Source organism: Macaca thibetana, chromosome 11, assembly GCF_024542745.1.
Source record: "Macaca thibetana thibetana isolate TM-01 chromosome 11, ASM2454274v1, whole genome shotgun sequence".
Classification (NCBI taxonomy): domain Eukaryota; kingdom Metazoa; phylum Chordata; class Mammalia; order Primates; family Cercopithecidae; genus Macaca; species Macaca thibetana.
The window spans coordinates 77,414,913-77,430,012 of NC_065588.1; the positions used below are offsets into that span (position 1 = coordinate 77,414,913).

The following is a 15,100-nucleotide window of genomic DNA, read 5'->3' on the forward strand; positions in this document are numbered from 1 at the left end:
TATAAACAGTATTTTGGGAGACCTCTTATGCAGACAAATTATTATACACTTTAAATCATGCCTAATTAGATGCCAAATTATATACCATAATTAAAATTTTAATGTAAGGGTTCTACATTCTGAAATTAAATATCTTATCAGGATGCTTTTTGTTTTATCACTTCAAATAGTGATCCAAATAAGGCAGCTTATCTGCTCCCATCTTAAGCCCAAAAGACCAACAATAAATTGTGTGGAGCTTTTAGTTCAAGGCAACGACAAACAGCACAAGGCAAGCTATTCCTCTGCCTATAACTGGTTTCTCTTATCCCTGTGCACACTTATTGTTCTAAATATCGCCGTAAAAAGTATTTTTCCAAAATATTAATTCATCAAAAGTGGTTAAATATTTTGGTAAAGCATAGTTTTAGGTTGAAAAAAATTACGAACATTTGACATTTATAAATCTAGGAAACCACGGTTTTACTATTAAGACTGTTTTTCAAGAAAATCTCATTTTTATATGGATTTTAAAGTAGCTTTCATTAATTAGTATTTCCTTAAAATCAAACGCCTGGTATTTAGGGTTACACAGGAAGGTTTTGTGCTGGTCCTATCCTCCACTCTTATAAAGTAACTTTATTTTGTTCCTATAAGTCTCAAATACTTAAAATTTATATTTGTTTTTAGCAAATATAAATTTGTAATTATAATTTACATTGTAAATTTAAACGTGTAAATCAGATTGATAAGATACAATGTAATCAAGGTTTAAATTTTTTGCAGTTTCTACTCTTCATTTCTTTCGAGATGGAGTCTCGCTCTGTCACCCAGGCTTGAGTGAAGTGGCATGATCTCCGCTCACTGCAACTTCTGCCTCCCAGGTTCAAGTGACTCTCTTGCCTCAGCCTCCCAAGTATCTGGGATTATGGGAGTGCACCACAATGCCTGGCTACTTTTTATATTTTTAGTAGAGACGAAGTTTCACCACATTGGCCAGGCTGGTCTGTAACTCCTGACCTGAAGTGATCCACCTGCCTCGGCAAGTTTCTACTTTTTAATATGAAACCATCTCTAAGTCATTTTCCTGTCTGTTGCTGTTTGACTCTGTTAACTTGCTTAAATCCCTATCTGCTTACCTTGGCTTCCTTATATAAAATATACACTTAAATATATAGGATTTTTTAAAGTGTTGAATTATTATCAATAAAATGTTAAGTGAATCAATAGGAAATGGTACTAAAAAGTAGAAAACAGTGTAGTGGCAACCCATTGATGTGTAATAATAGAGTGACAGGCCTCCAACAGGCAGACCTTAAACCATAGCAGACAGATGGTGATAGGAAATGCTAGACTAAGTGTTACAATACAAAGATTTCTTTTTTCCCTGAAGCAATTCAAAAGGGTTATCTCACTTCTGTACTGCTAGGGCATACCAAAGAATATAGTGTATATTTATTAGTCTATGTAGGTTCCATTTTTTTGTCTTTTTTTTTTTTTTTTTTTTTGTCAGCCAAAGGGAAACTACTCACAGCAGGTCAGTGCTGCCTCCTTTGAGTGGCTTGTCAACATGAGTATGTGCGAACAGTGGAGTTGTCTAACCTCTGCAGTCTTGATGAAGCAACTGCAAATGGAGAAAAGGGCTTTAGAGGGACTTGGATGATTGAGTACAAGATTTCAGATGAGAAAGATTTATTTTCCCTGCATACGGGGATTCTGAACATATTAGTAGACCTTCTTTCTCTCAGATATAAGCCACTCACATTCCTCTTCTCTAGATCAAGTTCCTAATGAAAATTTATCCCAGTGTAATTGACCTGAGCTTTCGAGTTGTTATGTATTCCTCCTTAGATGAAATCTGTAACAAGAGCAGCTCCCCAGGGTGCTTCTGTTTTTGATATAGAGATTGCTCTTAGAGAACTCATTATAGTGGATTTTTTTTCTGCTCCAAGTATTGAAGAACTTCTACACTAATTGTAATGATGTTAAATTCCTCATGAATTTCGCTGACATGTTCCACTATATTAACAAGTGGTAAGAAATGTAGATCAAGATCACGGTTTATGCTGGAATAAATTTGAGTTATAATAACTATGACCTTGGAAAAAAATAATGATGCTAGGTGATTATCTTAACAAATAGAGTGGGACTATTTTTCTTAAATGCCTTCCAAACAGAAATAATTTTGTGACTACTATTTCAAAGTTGTCTCTCCTCTGGAATGACTGTTTTCTTTTGTAAATTAGATAGCTTAAGTCTAATGTCCACAGAAGGAAATAGTAATTGGGAAATTACTGTGTTTTGTGTTTCTTTAATTCTCTTCTCATGTTCGTGCTTGTTTATTTAAGGGCTTCTGCTTTGGTCAGAGGGAAAAAATATCTGATGAGTCTGAATTTCTAAGATGACATATAAAACTCACAGTATTTCAACATGTAGGGGGACAGTGGAGTTAATTTCCATTTACTATGAATCTTTAGTCCAAGTCCAACCTCTAACTTAAACAAATTGTTAATTTTGGGAATAGAAGACTAAAGAAACACAAATCATGCAGATGTTTATTGTTCCTCCTAGAGGTGGACATTAGCCAAATTGTTCTTTTTAAGATGTTATAAATTATTTTGAAAATGTGAACAAAGTGCCATGAGTTCATGCAATAGCAGTGTAAAAAGGAGTCTGGTTTGTGATGAGAGCAAAGTAAATTTCAAGCAGAGCAAACCAACTCAAGAAAATAGTTCCAGAAAGCAAGGTCAGAGAATTATACAAGCTTTGGCGAAACAAGCTTTTTGCTTTATAAGCAGCAACACAAAACTACTGTACCATCTGTTGTCATTTTTCTTGACTGCCCAGATGTTGTGGTTAACCTAAATCCAGCTGGTAATGTTTCTGAGGACCCAGGCATCATGCTGATTCCATGTACTTCCCGAGGAGGAAACTGCCTTCTCCAGGTTGATCCACGTCTGAAGTTCTTGTCATCACTCTGCCAGTACAGTTATAATGTGATGTTACGAAAACAAGTAAACTAGTCCATGTGCTTAAAGCAGTGTGCTTAGAAACATGTAACATAGATTATTTACATTTAGTCCGTCAAGTATACATATGGAATCATGCTTTATCGAGACAGTTCTATGATTCCAAAACAAGACTATAGGAGATTTGATATATAAATTTTTAAATAAAACTTTTCATACAATTTCAGATTTAAGGTTGACATCTATACAGTAAATATCTTTGAAAGCCTAAAATAAGTCACCAATGTTTTCCAAAATAAATATTGGATATACATTGTTCCACTACTGGTTTTATGGAATGAGATGATATACTTAATTGAATCAGTTGTTGAGTAGACTACAATTAACTCAGACACTTGAATGAAATGACTTTTATGTACACAAATACAATGTAGGTATTTATTTCAGGGAAATCTATATTTCAGATGACATGGCTAATAGGAGATACTGTAGCCTATTATTATATCTGTACAAGAAACTCTAAATATGTGATTTGTGAAGTTTTAGGTGACACAGAATTAATTTGCAATTTGTTGAAAAATCTGTATAGCCTGGACACCATCCTTTCAATAAGTACATGTGGTCCTTGAGTGCCACTGAAAGCATAATGTTACCCTGGTTACATTTTAATAATGTGTATTTTAATATACACAGAGGCAGAGAGTCACATCTCATTTAATTGGCCCAATAGACTTTTTTCCTAGTTCATTACTATTAGAAGCAACATTATACCCCACATAGGCTAGTGTCTCTACTTGGACAGATCCTAGGATGAATCCACATTTTAGAATGTAGCACAGCAATTACATTTTAATTCTGGTTGCTGATTTTGTTAGGCCTTAATGAAATAATCTCTTCTCCCTGTGTGTATACACAAAGTACTTTTACAGACACAATTATTTTCCTCCAAATTGGCAAGCAGCAATATATAATTCAGCAGTTAATGAATATTATGTGTCTAATTCTGAGGAAAATATGAATCATTCCACATAGGTCTTGTCTTCTCATCTCACTGTTTCTTACCTAGGGAAGGACTATCTATTCCACGAAGTTATAGCCAAGTATATGTTGTGTATCCTAATATCTCATTTGATTTCATTCTGGCATTTGAAATAATAGGTCTATAGTCACTCAACATAGTAATTTGTGCTATGTTATAGTGAATAACTCTACAAGGTAGTCTTTGTAGACTGCTATGTTAGTTAAAGGACATGTAAAGTCAATCAGGGAAAACTAAAATCATTTTTATATAATAACATATCCACCGTTTCAATCCTTATCATTAAAACCTACATTTTGTTTCAGTGTGGTAGCCATTTTGCACATCAAGAGATGTCTGCTACTCTTCTCAACTGCTGTGTTTTTCATTGCCCTAGACCTCCAAATGTGTGTAAATGTAGAAGACAAACAGAATGTCACAGTTGCAGCCTCTATGACTTCTTGATTCTTGGAGAAGTTTTTGCATTAAGCATAAATAGTCTTCAGGCTTATAAAACACTATGTTACACTGTAGAGCTACACAACTCCTTACAGTGTTGTAGCTAGGGGCTTAAAAATAAGCCAGTTTTGGCCAGGCGTGGTGACTCATGCCTGTAATCCTAGCACTTTGGGAGGCCGAGGTGGGAAGATAACATGAGGTCAGGACTTCGAGACCAGCCTGACCAACATGGAGAAACCCTGTCTCCACTAAAAATGCAAAATTAGATGGGCGTGGTGGCGCATGTCTGTAATCCCAGCAACTTGTAAGGCTGAAGTGGGAGAATCGCTGGAATCCAGGAGACGTAGGTTGCGGTGAGCCGAGATCACGGCACTACACTCCAGCCTGGGCAACAAGAGCGAAACTCCGTCAAACAAAAAACAAAAAACAAAACAAACAAACAAACAAACAAAAAGCCAGTTTTTATTTGATTCTATTTATTCATTTAGACGGAGTCTTGCTCTGTTGCCCAGGCTGGAGTGCAGTGCGGCGATCTCGGCTCACTGCAAGCTCCGCCTCCCGGGGTCACGCCATTCTCCTGCCTCAGCCTCCAGAGTAGCTGGGACTACAAGCGCCCGCCACCACACCTGGCTAATTTTTTATATTTTTAGTAGAGATGGGGTTTCACCCTGTTAGCCAGGATGGTCTCGATCTCCTGACCTCGTGATCCACCCGCCTCGGCCACCCAAAGTGCTGGGGTTACAGGCGTGAGCCACCTCGCCTGGCCAAAAAAAGCCAGTTTTTAGAGTTGAAGATTTGAATTATGATTCCTGACTTCTGTTCTTTCAACATATTGTTAATGCAGAAAGTTAACAGAACTATAAACAACAATATCATGGGGAAACGTTTTCATGAGATAGGATTCTTTTAATTGGAGCCAAAGTCTGCATAAGGTTGTTGACACCTCTCAAATTATTTCAGTGGAATCTGAATGTGATCAGCAAAACCTCAGAAATAAGTCGACTACTGTTCTAAGAAAGTTGGTTATTTTTGCTCACACTAAAAATAAATAAATAAATAAATAAATAGATAAAATTGAACAAAAGAGACTAGAGGGTTTAAATGACAAAATTATATTTTGTGCTTTTAAAAATAAGAAGCAGCAGCAGCATCGTTTAAAGACAAAGAGTCGCATCTCATTTAATTGGCTCCATAGACTTTTCTTCTAGTTCATTACTATCAAGAAGCTACCCCACACCTGGACAGCTCCTAAGAGAACGTAGCAATATGACAAGTCTTCAATAATTTTTTATTAGAAATTTTTGCAACTTTTAAGAAAGAATAATTGTATTTTAAGGTATATGAGTTTATAAGACTACCTTTTTGAATCAATAATTTCTAGTAAGGATTAAAAAGACTGTCATGCAACTTACAAGACTAGGCTTTTAAAAATATTAATCATTATTCTGATTGAATAAGAGCATGAATTTAGCAGAAGTTAGCTGAGTTAGATAAGACTGTAGAACTTATCTCTTTATAATCCCTACCATAAGGACAGAGTGGATTTTATAATACCAAGATTATCTGTCCTGCCTATTTGAATATAGAATGATTGGTCCATATTTGGATTTGCTGAGTTCTTCACAAAATAATTTTAATCAGCTTGTCTTTGTGGCAAGAAACACTTGTACTTTGCAACACAGAATTATGCATCTCTTTATTTTCTATTTCATGCTCAGGTTTCCTTCCCACTTCTTCCAGAAAGACCCTGTAGAAAAACTCAGAAAGACTATTAAAATGTCTACAGTCCACAGCATTTGCTGATATCCCTCGTATTCATTCATCCTGGGAGGCTACCTACATGTTTATTATTTTCCAAATAATTTAATATGAATATATTATATAGTGATTCTTATACTCAATATAGCTTTCAAATTCTATGACTGTTAAAATGTTATTAATCTGTTTTGAAGGAAAACCCAGTATCGATATACAAAATAATAAAAAGCTTCCCATTTATTGAAGCAAGTTTTATCCTCGTTTTAATTTTCTAAAATTTCCTGGCAAGATATACTGATATTTGAGAAATAAATGCACTCTTTATTAAAAAGCGGAATATATCAACATTAGTGTTTTAATTTTTTTCTAATTGTTTTAAAAAATGTTGCCCAACATTTTGCAGTCACAACTCATAAAAAAGTTTTGTAAATAACTGTTTAGTATCTCTAACTGCCAAAATGATAATATTTATGAATTAATACAGCTCTTTCCAAAATTAAGTAATAAGATTGAATATTTAACAACAAACCTGGAGAAAATTCTTGATTCTAACCATAGAACAGTCATTTGATTAATTTCCAGGCACTATTCAGTAAAAACAAAGATGGTCTATCATTTTTCTTTTACTCTCTCAGATCTCTTTTGAATAACAGGTACACTTACTTCATCCAGTCGCCTTTCAGTTCCCAGGGCCAAGAGGTTATTGTATTCCCTTTCAAGAATCTGCCTTGCCTGTTGACGTCAAATTACAGTTACCATCACTGAAATCGCATTTTATTTTAAAAATCATGTAGCTCCTATTTATCTGAGAATGTATTATAAAACATACTTTATTTATGGGTTTTAAAGTTTTTAGTCCTCCATGTCTATTATTAGCCATTGTAAATTTTAACTACAAAAAATATATATACTTTTTCGTTGTTGGTTTTTTGGTTTTTTTTTTTTTTTTGTCTGTGAACAGTAGAGAGACAGCTTTGCATAAACGTCTGAGGTCAAGAGGCTTTGGTCTCACTTCGTTACTTTATTTCAATTGAGTATTTTGTTTAATCTCTGAAATATGTAAAAACGAAATAAAAAGTGAAATTAGACTGCCAAATTTTTATCAAACCTATGCAGGTAGTTCTCAAACCTGACCAGCGATTATCATTTGAGGAAAGTTTTGATAATAAAGATTCCAATGCCCTATCTCTTGATAACTGATGTCTTAGGACTATGACGTGGGTTGCAGGTTTTATTTTTTATTCATAAGGAACTATACTGATTCAAATTATTATCCAGTTTTGGGAATCACTGGCATATCCAATGCTAATGGTCTGTATAATTCATACATGTAAATAGAAAGGACTGCCTCTCAGAGAGGCAGAGACTGATGGCCATCTGTCAGGGATTTCATTTAGTGGAATCTGGCATTCAGGTGGGAGACTGGGCCACGTAACTTCTAAATCCCTTTCTTGTTTAATTGTATGATGTTTCTTGGCTAGAAATCCACTAGCCTGAAATTAAACCTCCAGTGACATATTTCAAACACTGAACTAACTTTCATTAACAATCATGAATACACAGCCATTTTTTTCCCTAAAAGTTTAGATTATCATTAGATAAACCAGAACACATCAAGACTACAGCAAAAAGCGACTTACCTGGGTGTTCTGTGTTGGAATCTGTAATAATAAAGCTAAGCTGCTGTAGTCAAAGTTTTCATCCAGGGCTATAAGTGAGCCATGCACACCGCTCTCAAGTATATTATTTGCATATTCTCGAAGTCCAATTGCTTGTATCCAGCGAATAACTCGGTCATTGCTCCACACCAACACGTCTAGGAAAAGAGATGCATCATTTTAGGATGCAGTATTTTGCATAGTAGAACCACTGGCTGAAATGAGCTATGGGTATCTGGCCAGGTCACATTTATGCTGATTTATTCACACTCTAATGCATCTGGCTCCCTTCATTTGCGTGTAATTACTGTTTTAATATTTAACCCTTTCGAATCTCTATTTAAAAAGTTGTTCTTTTTCAGAGTGTTTGTTATACCTAAAATGACAGCACTTCAGTCGCATAGAACAAGGTGTCTGTGTTTTTCTTGTTTTCATACTAGAGCCCTAGGGGTCTGTCTGAAGTTCAATATTTTTACCACCAGATGGAGACATTTCCTATTTGTGTCTTGATACATGCCTCTTCAGTAAACAGCAGACGAGATTGTAATACTGTCTTTCATCAGAAGTGTTTATTAATCACTACCTAAACATGGGCATATAGAATAGAAGATTTTTTTTTCACCTGAAGTAATACATAAGAACGGAACAGTAAGATAATATAGGGCATCAACAGATGGATACTTACTTTACTATTACGTTCCAATGCATTTTTCCCAATCACATGCTAACGCAAAATTCAAGCACTCAGTCAAATGTCAAAAATTGCTTCCACTCTATTGAAAGTAATATTCTATTGAGGAACAAAATCCTTTGATTTCTATTTTCTAAAAATAAAACTTTTAGAGAAAAATGTCATGTTTCTTTTTTTTTAGATAAAAACATCAAATTATGTTTTATCATTTATTTTCTTCAATATCTTCCCATTAAAAATTGGCAGAATGCTACGTAAAAACCAGTAAAACAGTCAGAACTAAAATCATCCATAGAAAAGAAAGAATTTGAAGAAACTTAAGGGGATATGAGAAAAAAATTAAAACATTTTTACTACCCATAGAAGGGGAAAGGAACTATAATTACTATTTAAGTAAAAGTAAGTTTCCTGTCTGATTTTTTCTTTCTAATGAAGTGTATAACTTTTTCAGAAAAAGTATAAAAATCTTTCAGGAAATATTCTTCAACTTTTAACTGTTTTAAATAACTGTTTCAATAAGCCTTTGAAAAGCATGTTTTAAATATGTTTTGATGAGTCTTTGAAAAGCCTTATTTATCCTATTTTATTCATTTATAACCAACTTAGGTGTTCTTGTGTATAACTTTGAAGCAATAAAGTGATAGCACAGACCCACAGAAGTTCCCTCATGCACCTTCTCAGGCACCATTCTCACTTAACAGTAACCAATATTCTGACTACTTTCATTACCGAATCACCTTGCCTGATTTAATTTTTTTTTAGCTTTTCATACATAAAATCATACAATATGTACTTTTTTGTCTGCCTTTCATTCAATATGGAATTTATCTATGCTTTAGCAAATAGCAGTGGTGTGTTCATGATCATTGCTATCTAGCATTCCATTGCTTGATTATGCTGCAATGTATCCATTCTACTGTAGATGGACATGTGAGTAGATTCCATTTTGGGTTATTAAGAATAGTGTTGCTTTGAGGGGGAAAGGATGGGGAATGGCAAGGGATAAAAAACAACACACTGGGTACAGGGTACACTGCTTAGGTGATGAGTGGACAAAAATGTCAGAAAAATCACTACTAACCAAATCACCATATAACCAAACAGCACCTGTTCCCCAAAAAACTATTGAAATAAAAAAATAATAAAGTGCTGCTTTGAATATTGTTATACATGTATTTTGTATATTTACATGTTGCAGTAGAATAAATAACAAGGAATAGAATTGTTATGTGTTTACTTGTTAGCAGATATTGCTAAGCAAATTCCACTCTCACAATTTAAACTCACATTATTAATGTCTGAACATCTTCATCTTTACCAATGCTTTGTGTTTCTCATTTTTGTTTTTGTCTTGCTTAATTTTTAGCCATTATGGTAGGTGTATGGTATTATGCATTGAATTGTGTTCCCCCAAATTCATGTAGAAGCCCTAACTTCCAGCACCTAAGAACGTAACCTTACTTGGATATCAGGTCTTTATAGAAATGATCAATTAAAATGAGTCAATAGAGTTAGCTCAAATTCAGTAAGACTGTCATCTTTCTTAAATGGCAAAATTTGGAAATAGACATGCACACATGGAGAGCACTATATGACGATGAAGGCAGGGATCATGGTGATGTGCCTACATGCCAAAGAACATCAAAGATTGCCAGCAAATCACCCGAAGCCAGGGGAGAAGCAAATAACAGATTCTTCTCAGTAGGAACTGACTCTGCTAACACCTTGATCTGGAACTTCTAGTCTCTAGAACTGTGAGACAACAAATTTCTGTTGTTTAAGACACGCAATCTGTGGAATTTTGATACAGCAGCCCCGACAAACTAATACATGGGGTGTCTCATTGTAGTTTTAATCAGTAACACCCACTATGAACTGAAAATGTCTGATACTTTTAAAGTTTGTCAGTTTTTACTTCCTGTATTTTAAATCTACATATTAGATGTATACTAATTTGCTATATCTTCCCTTCTATTATTTGAAAATAGCCAACTTATTTCTAGTATGTTTCCTGCCTTAAAGTTTATATTCTGATATTAGAAGAATCATAGCAGCTTTGGTTAATATTTGCATGTGTACCTCCTTTACTAATACGTTTTCTGTGTTCTTATATTGGAAGTGTGTCTGTTGTGTACAGCACATCATTGTTTTTCAATCTGTCTTTACATTGAAATAGTTAGTTCTTGCTCATTTAATATTATTACTTTGATATTTGAGTTGAATTCTACCATCTTTCTATTTGTCCTACCTGTTCTTTGTTCCTTTTCTCTCTTTCTTGCCTTTATTATGTTTTCTTGTTTTATTCTACCACTCCATTAGCTTTTTTTTTTTTTTTTTTTTTTGAGACAGAGTCTCACTCTTGTTGCCCAGGCTAGAGTGCAATGGCATGCTCTCTGCTCACTGCATCCTCTGCTTCCAAGGTTCAAGCAATTCTGCCTCAGCCTCCCAAGCAGCTGGGACTACAGGCATGCGCCACCATGCCTGGCTAATTTTGTGTTTTCACTAGAGATGGGGTTTCACCATGTTAGTAAGGCTGGTTTCATCTCCTGACCTCAGGTGATCCACCTGCCTTGGTCTGCCAAAGTGCTGAGATTATAGGCAGGAGCCACCATGCCCAGCCCTCTGTTAGCTTTTTATATTTATACTTTATATTATTGTTTTAGTAGTGGCACTTAAAGCGTATAATGTGTTCTTATTAGAGTATATTATAAATTATTCCTTTTATTATTTTCTAGATAATGCAAAGACTTTCAAACAATTTAATTTCACTTATTCCCTTCCGGCCTTTTGCATTATAGTTATGTATTTTAATTCTATGTAAAATTTAAGCCCTGCAGATATTATTGTTTTTACTATTATTATGAAATTTACCCATACATTTTTCAGTTCTCCTCCATCATGTGTGCATTTTTAAAATTAACTTTATGATCTTTCCATCTGCCTGAATCACTTATTCTAATATTTATTTTCTATTTGTTTTTTTTTCTGATGAAATAATCTCTCAGATATCGTTTGTCTGAAAGTATGTTAATTCTGTCTTTAATATTGAGGGACATACTTCAAAGTAAGAAGTTAGTTTGATTCACCGTTTTAAGGCTATAATTCCATCTTCCTCTAGCATTATTTACTTGAGCAATATCAGTTATCTTATGTTGTGCCTTTGAAATTATTGTGGAGTTTACTCTGGCAGATTCTAAGATTTTGTGGCATGAGAATTCATGGTTTTCAGTAGCTCTATTGTAATATGTTTAGATGTATTTTTATTTACCCTTTTGTTTATAGTCTCACGTGGGGTCCATCGAGAACTTTGAGTCTGTGGATTATCATTTCAGTTATTTTCTTTTTATGTCTCCACCAGTATCTTTTCAAATATTGTGTCTTTCTTATTGTCTCCTACCTACCTCACCATGTCCAATGTCTCTAATGATGTTTTATATCACTCATCCTTTCTGTTTCTTGTCATATGTGGGGCTAGATATTTTCAAGTGATCTTTTATTTCACTAAACTCTCTTCTATTGTTAAACCACCTATTGCGTTCTCAATTAAAGTCTTTATACTTCTCACTTCTTCAAATTTTCATTTGATTATTTGTTAAACTTACTGATTCCAACTATATTAAATTCTCCATTTTGTCACTTATATTCCTTACATATTTTTAATAAACAGTGTCAGGGTCAACTATGGATATCTTTCTTTTTTCTGATTTTATCATCTTGGTTTTCCTCATTTTGGCCATTATCTGACATGTCTGAGTTTTTCTTTTACTGGCTCTCACACAATATGATTGAAAAATTGCAGAGGCTCTGAATGTCAACTTCTTGAGAGGACTTTGCTTTTATGTTTTTCTGAAGTTATAATAAAGGCAGATCAACTTTATTCCAATTAAGGATTGAGATAAATCAATGCTAGATTTCAATTTTAACATTTCAAAATAAAGTCTAGGAATCTCCTTCACTATAGTAACCATTTTACTACCTATATGTGTTCTATAATATGTTCCAAACCTCAAATATATATAATAAAATTTATTTTTAACATTAATAGACATTATAAATAGCCTGATATCTTTAAGTTTACCCTTAGTCATAGGGTGTGTTTTATCAGAGACCTCAAATTAAAGTGTATTTGGTGGTTAAAACCTTTTTTTTTTTTTTTACTGTATTATCATGAAATTACAAGAGTTCTCTTTCTAGATTTATTGCCCTTTGGCTTTGGTTTTCTGTTCAATTTTTATCTTATAATTCCATCCTTTTTAGAAGTCCACAAACGTCTCTAGAGGAGTACAGTCTTACTTATTTTATTATTATTATTTTATATAGATTCTTTGCCCAGCAGTTTTGGCACCTCTAAATTCCAATCCCCACCACCGCCCAACTCCGTTTCCTGCTTCTCTGTTAGAAAGAAGAAAAACACTAGAGAATGACAGTTTCACCATTTCCCTACATTTCTCTTTTTCCAAGATCATAACCTCTCAAGTCCTGTCTCTCTTAATTGGTTTCTACTATTTTCAAATAGCTCCTTATTACCATTTATTGATTTATCTAGCCTTTCTATTTCTTCTTGGCGGAAGATTGGTCTGACTTAATGTACTCCAATCTATCAGAAGTAGAAGTTCTTCAAATTAGTTGGTGTCCTTTCTGTCTGTGCCAATCCACAGTGCTATCTGTATATGAATCTGGAATTTGTACATATGTCTGTCTCACATCTCTCTACTTAACTCCATTTGTGGATTGAATGATCTCATTTCAAAAGAAATGTCCTAGATCTTTCTTCGGATTTAGGTAAGAAGGAACATGAGAGGAATGCCCATGTCCCACAGTCTTATTACTATTAACTGCTGCATCCAAAGCAGAATGAATTTCTGCAAGAAGTAGGACATTTATTGTCCCCGCTCAGAGTTTTGCCTCTTTCTTCCCCGCTGGTCTTCAGCAAAGCAAAGGATTTCCTTAATATTCTTTATTATATAAAGAAATTTTATATTATATGTGTTAATTGTCTCTCCGAGTCAGTTCTAAAGTGTAGCTTTTCCTCTGAGTTTTCCTTAGCCTATTCCATTGGGGTTTTTGGACCTCAGAAAATGGGATGTGAGTTGGTTAGCATCACATTTTGGCTGTATAATCAGCTGCTGTTGATAGTTACTGATTCATTCTAACAACTGGTTACCCTACACTTGAACCCCAAAAGCTAGGCAAGTACTTGTGGGTGGCAGCAACAGTTCTCCATTTAATTTTACTAAACACATCATTTTTAAAAAATGAACGTGACAATGCTCTCAATAATTAAAACAAAATCCAGTTTTCTTTGCACTAGATGGATTTGTAAATAGGGAATGTTTGGTTTTTTCTAGAGTTAGGTTTATATTTTGATAGTCTAAGACATATTATATGGTCATGATATTTCTGCAAATAGGTGCCCATCAAAAATTCCATCGTCACACCTGTAGTTAAGAGTGATCAAATATTTAATATGATCTGTTTATGAGGTAAAGGCAAATAAAGCATGAATTCAAACTTTTCCTCATCAGAACAAAATACTTCTTTTTGTTTCATTTTTAAAGTTAGATCCCTTTCCATAAATCTGTTTCCAAGCAATGTATGAACTGACTTTAAAACTGTGTAGAAACCTTCTTGACCTAAACAATAAATGGCTAGAGATCAGTGTTGACTGATTCTTAGCAAAAAATAAAATGTTACTAGGTTCTTGATATTCACATGGTCTTTTCACTTTAGAAAACTATTCATTAAGGTCAAGGTTAAATAACACTTCCGATAATAAGAGACCCCTAGTCACAGTTGAGAATTATTCCTGTAAATGTCACCAGATCGTCATAGGAAACAAGCTATTTATGATCTCATTCACAGCTATTTATCAGATAGAGTTGTGTGTGATCATAGTGAATCACGGTAGGTTTGTTTTTTTTTTTCCCTCAGAGCTACACTCTCATCAGCAATTGCCAAATACTAATATAACATTTGGTATAGGGCCAACTGGGTAATTCCTCTCCTTTAGATCTATCTATATGTGAAACATTTCATGTGGTGAGCTGAGACATAATAAAATGCAATTGGATAAAAATACTTCAGAAAGGAAACTACAAAGTGGTATCCCATGGGTAAAATCTATCTGTGTGCTAAGACATTCATTGTGTGGTCAAATGCAAACTTCCTTCTGGGGGTCTATCTTTGGTCCATTAATTCCCAAATTTCAATTCAACTGAACAGCAATGCACTGAAAACAACCTGCAATTTCCTGGGGCCCCAAAATAAAGTGAAATCAAACAACTCGATTTTGATAATGGAAAAACACTTTCTTGCTTCGAAGTAATGCATCAAATGAAGTGTTACAAGAAATCCATTGTGAGTCTGTCTACTCTCTGATGAGCCATACATAGAAAACTATTTTTAACCAATCACTTTCACACGCATTCAAGCCCATTCCATTAGAACTAATGTACTTTCCAAGACCTGCCAAAGATAAAAGTAATTTCTGACATTGTTTATCAAAAATGTAAATTATAGAAACCTAAAAAAAATCTTAAATAAAGAATAAAACAGCACTAAACGTTAA

At 34.2% G+C, this 15,100-nt stretch overlaps 1 protein-coding gene across 22 annotated transcripts in view; it reads right to left on the reverse strand.

The window, feature by feature from the left end:
* Positions 1-15,100, reverse strand: part of PPFIA2 (PTPRF interacting protein alpha 2) — a 504,804-nt gene that overhangs the window by 2,220 nt on the left and 487,484 nt on the right. For 19 of the 22 annotated variants that reach the window (XM_050749219.1, XM_050749217.1, XM_050749222.1 and 16 more), the window contains 4 exons: positions 7,824-7,999; positions 6,847-6,915; positions 2,797-2,956; positions 1,512-1,603 (listed from right to left, as the gene is read on the reverse strand). In XM_050749219.1, coding sequence (XP_050605176.1) covers positions 1,545-1,603; positions 2,797-2,956; positions 6,847-6,915; positions 7,824-7,999 — 464 coding nt within the window. In that variant the 3' untranslated portion in view covers positions 1,512-1,544. The remainder of the gene's footprint in view (positions 1-1,511; positions 1,604-2,796; positions 2,957-6,846; positions 6,916-7,823; positions 8,000-15,100) is intronic. The other 3 variants (XM_050749223.1, XM_050749216.1, XM_050749233.1) reach the window with 1 other exon arrangement.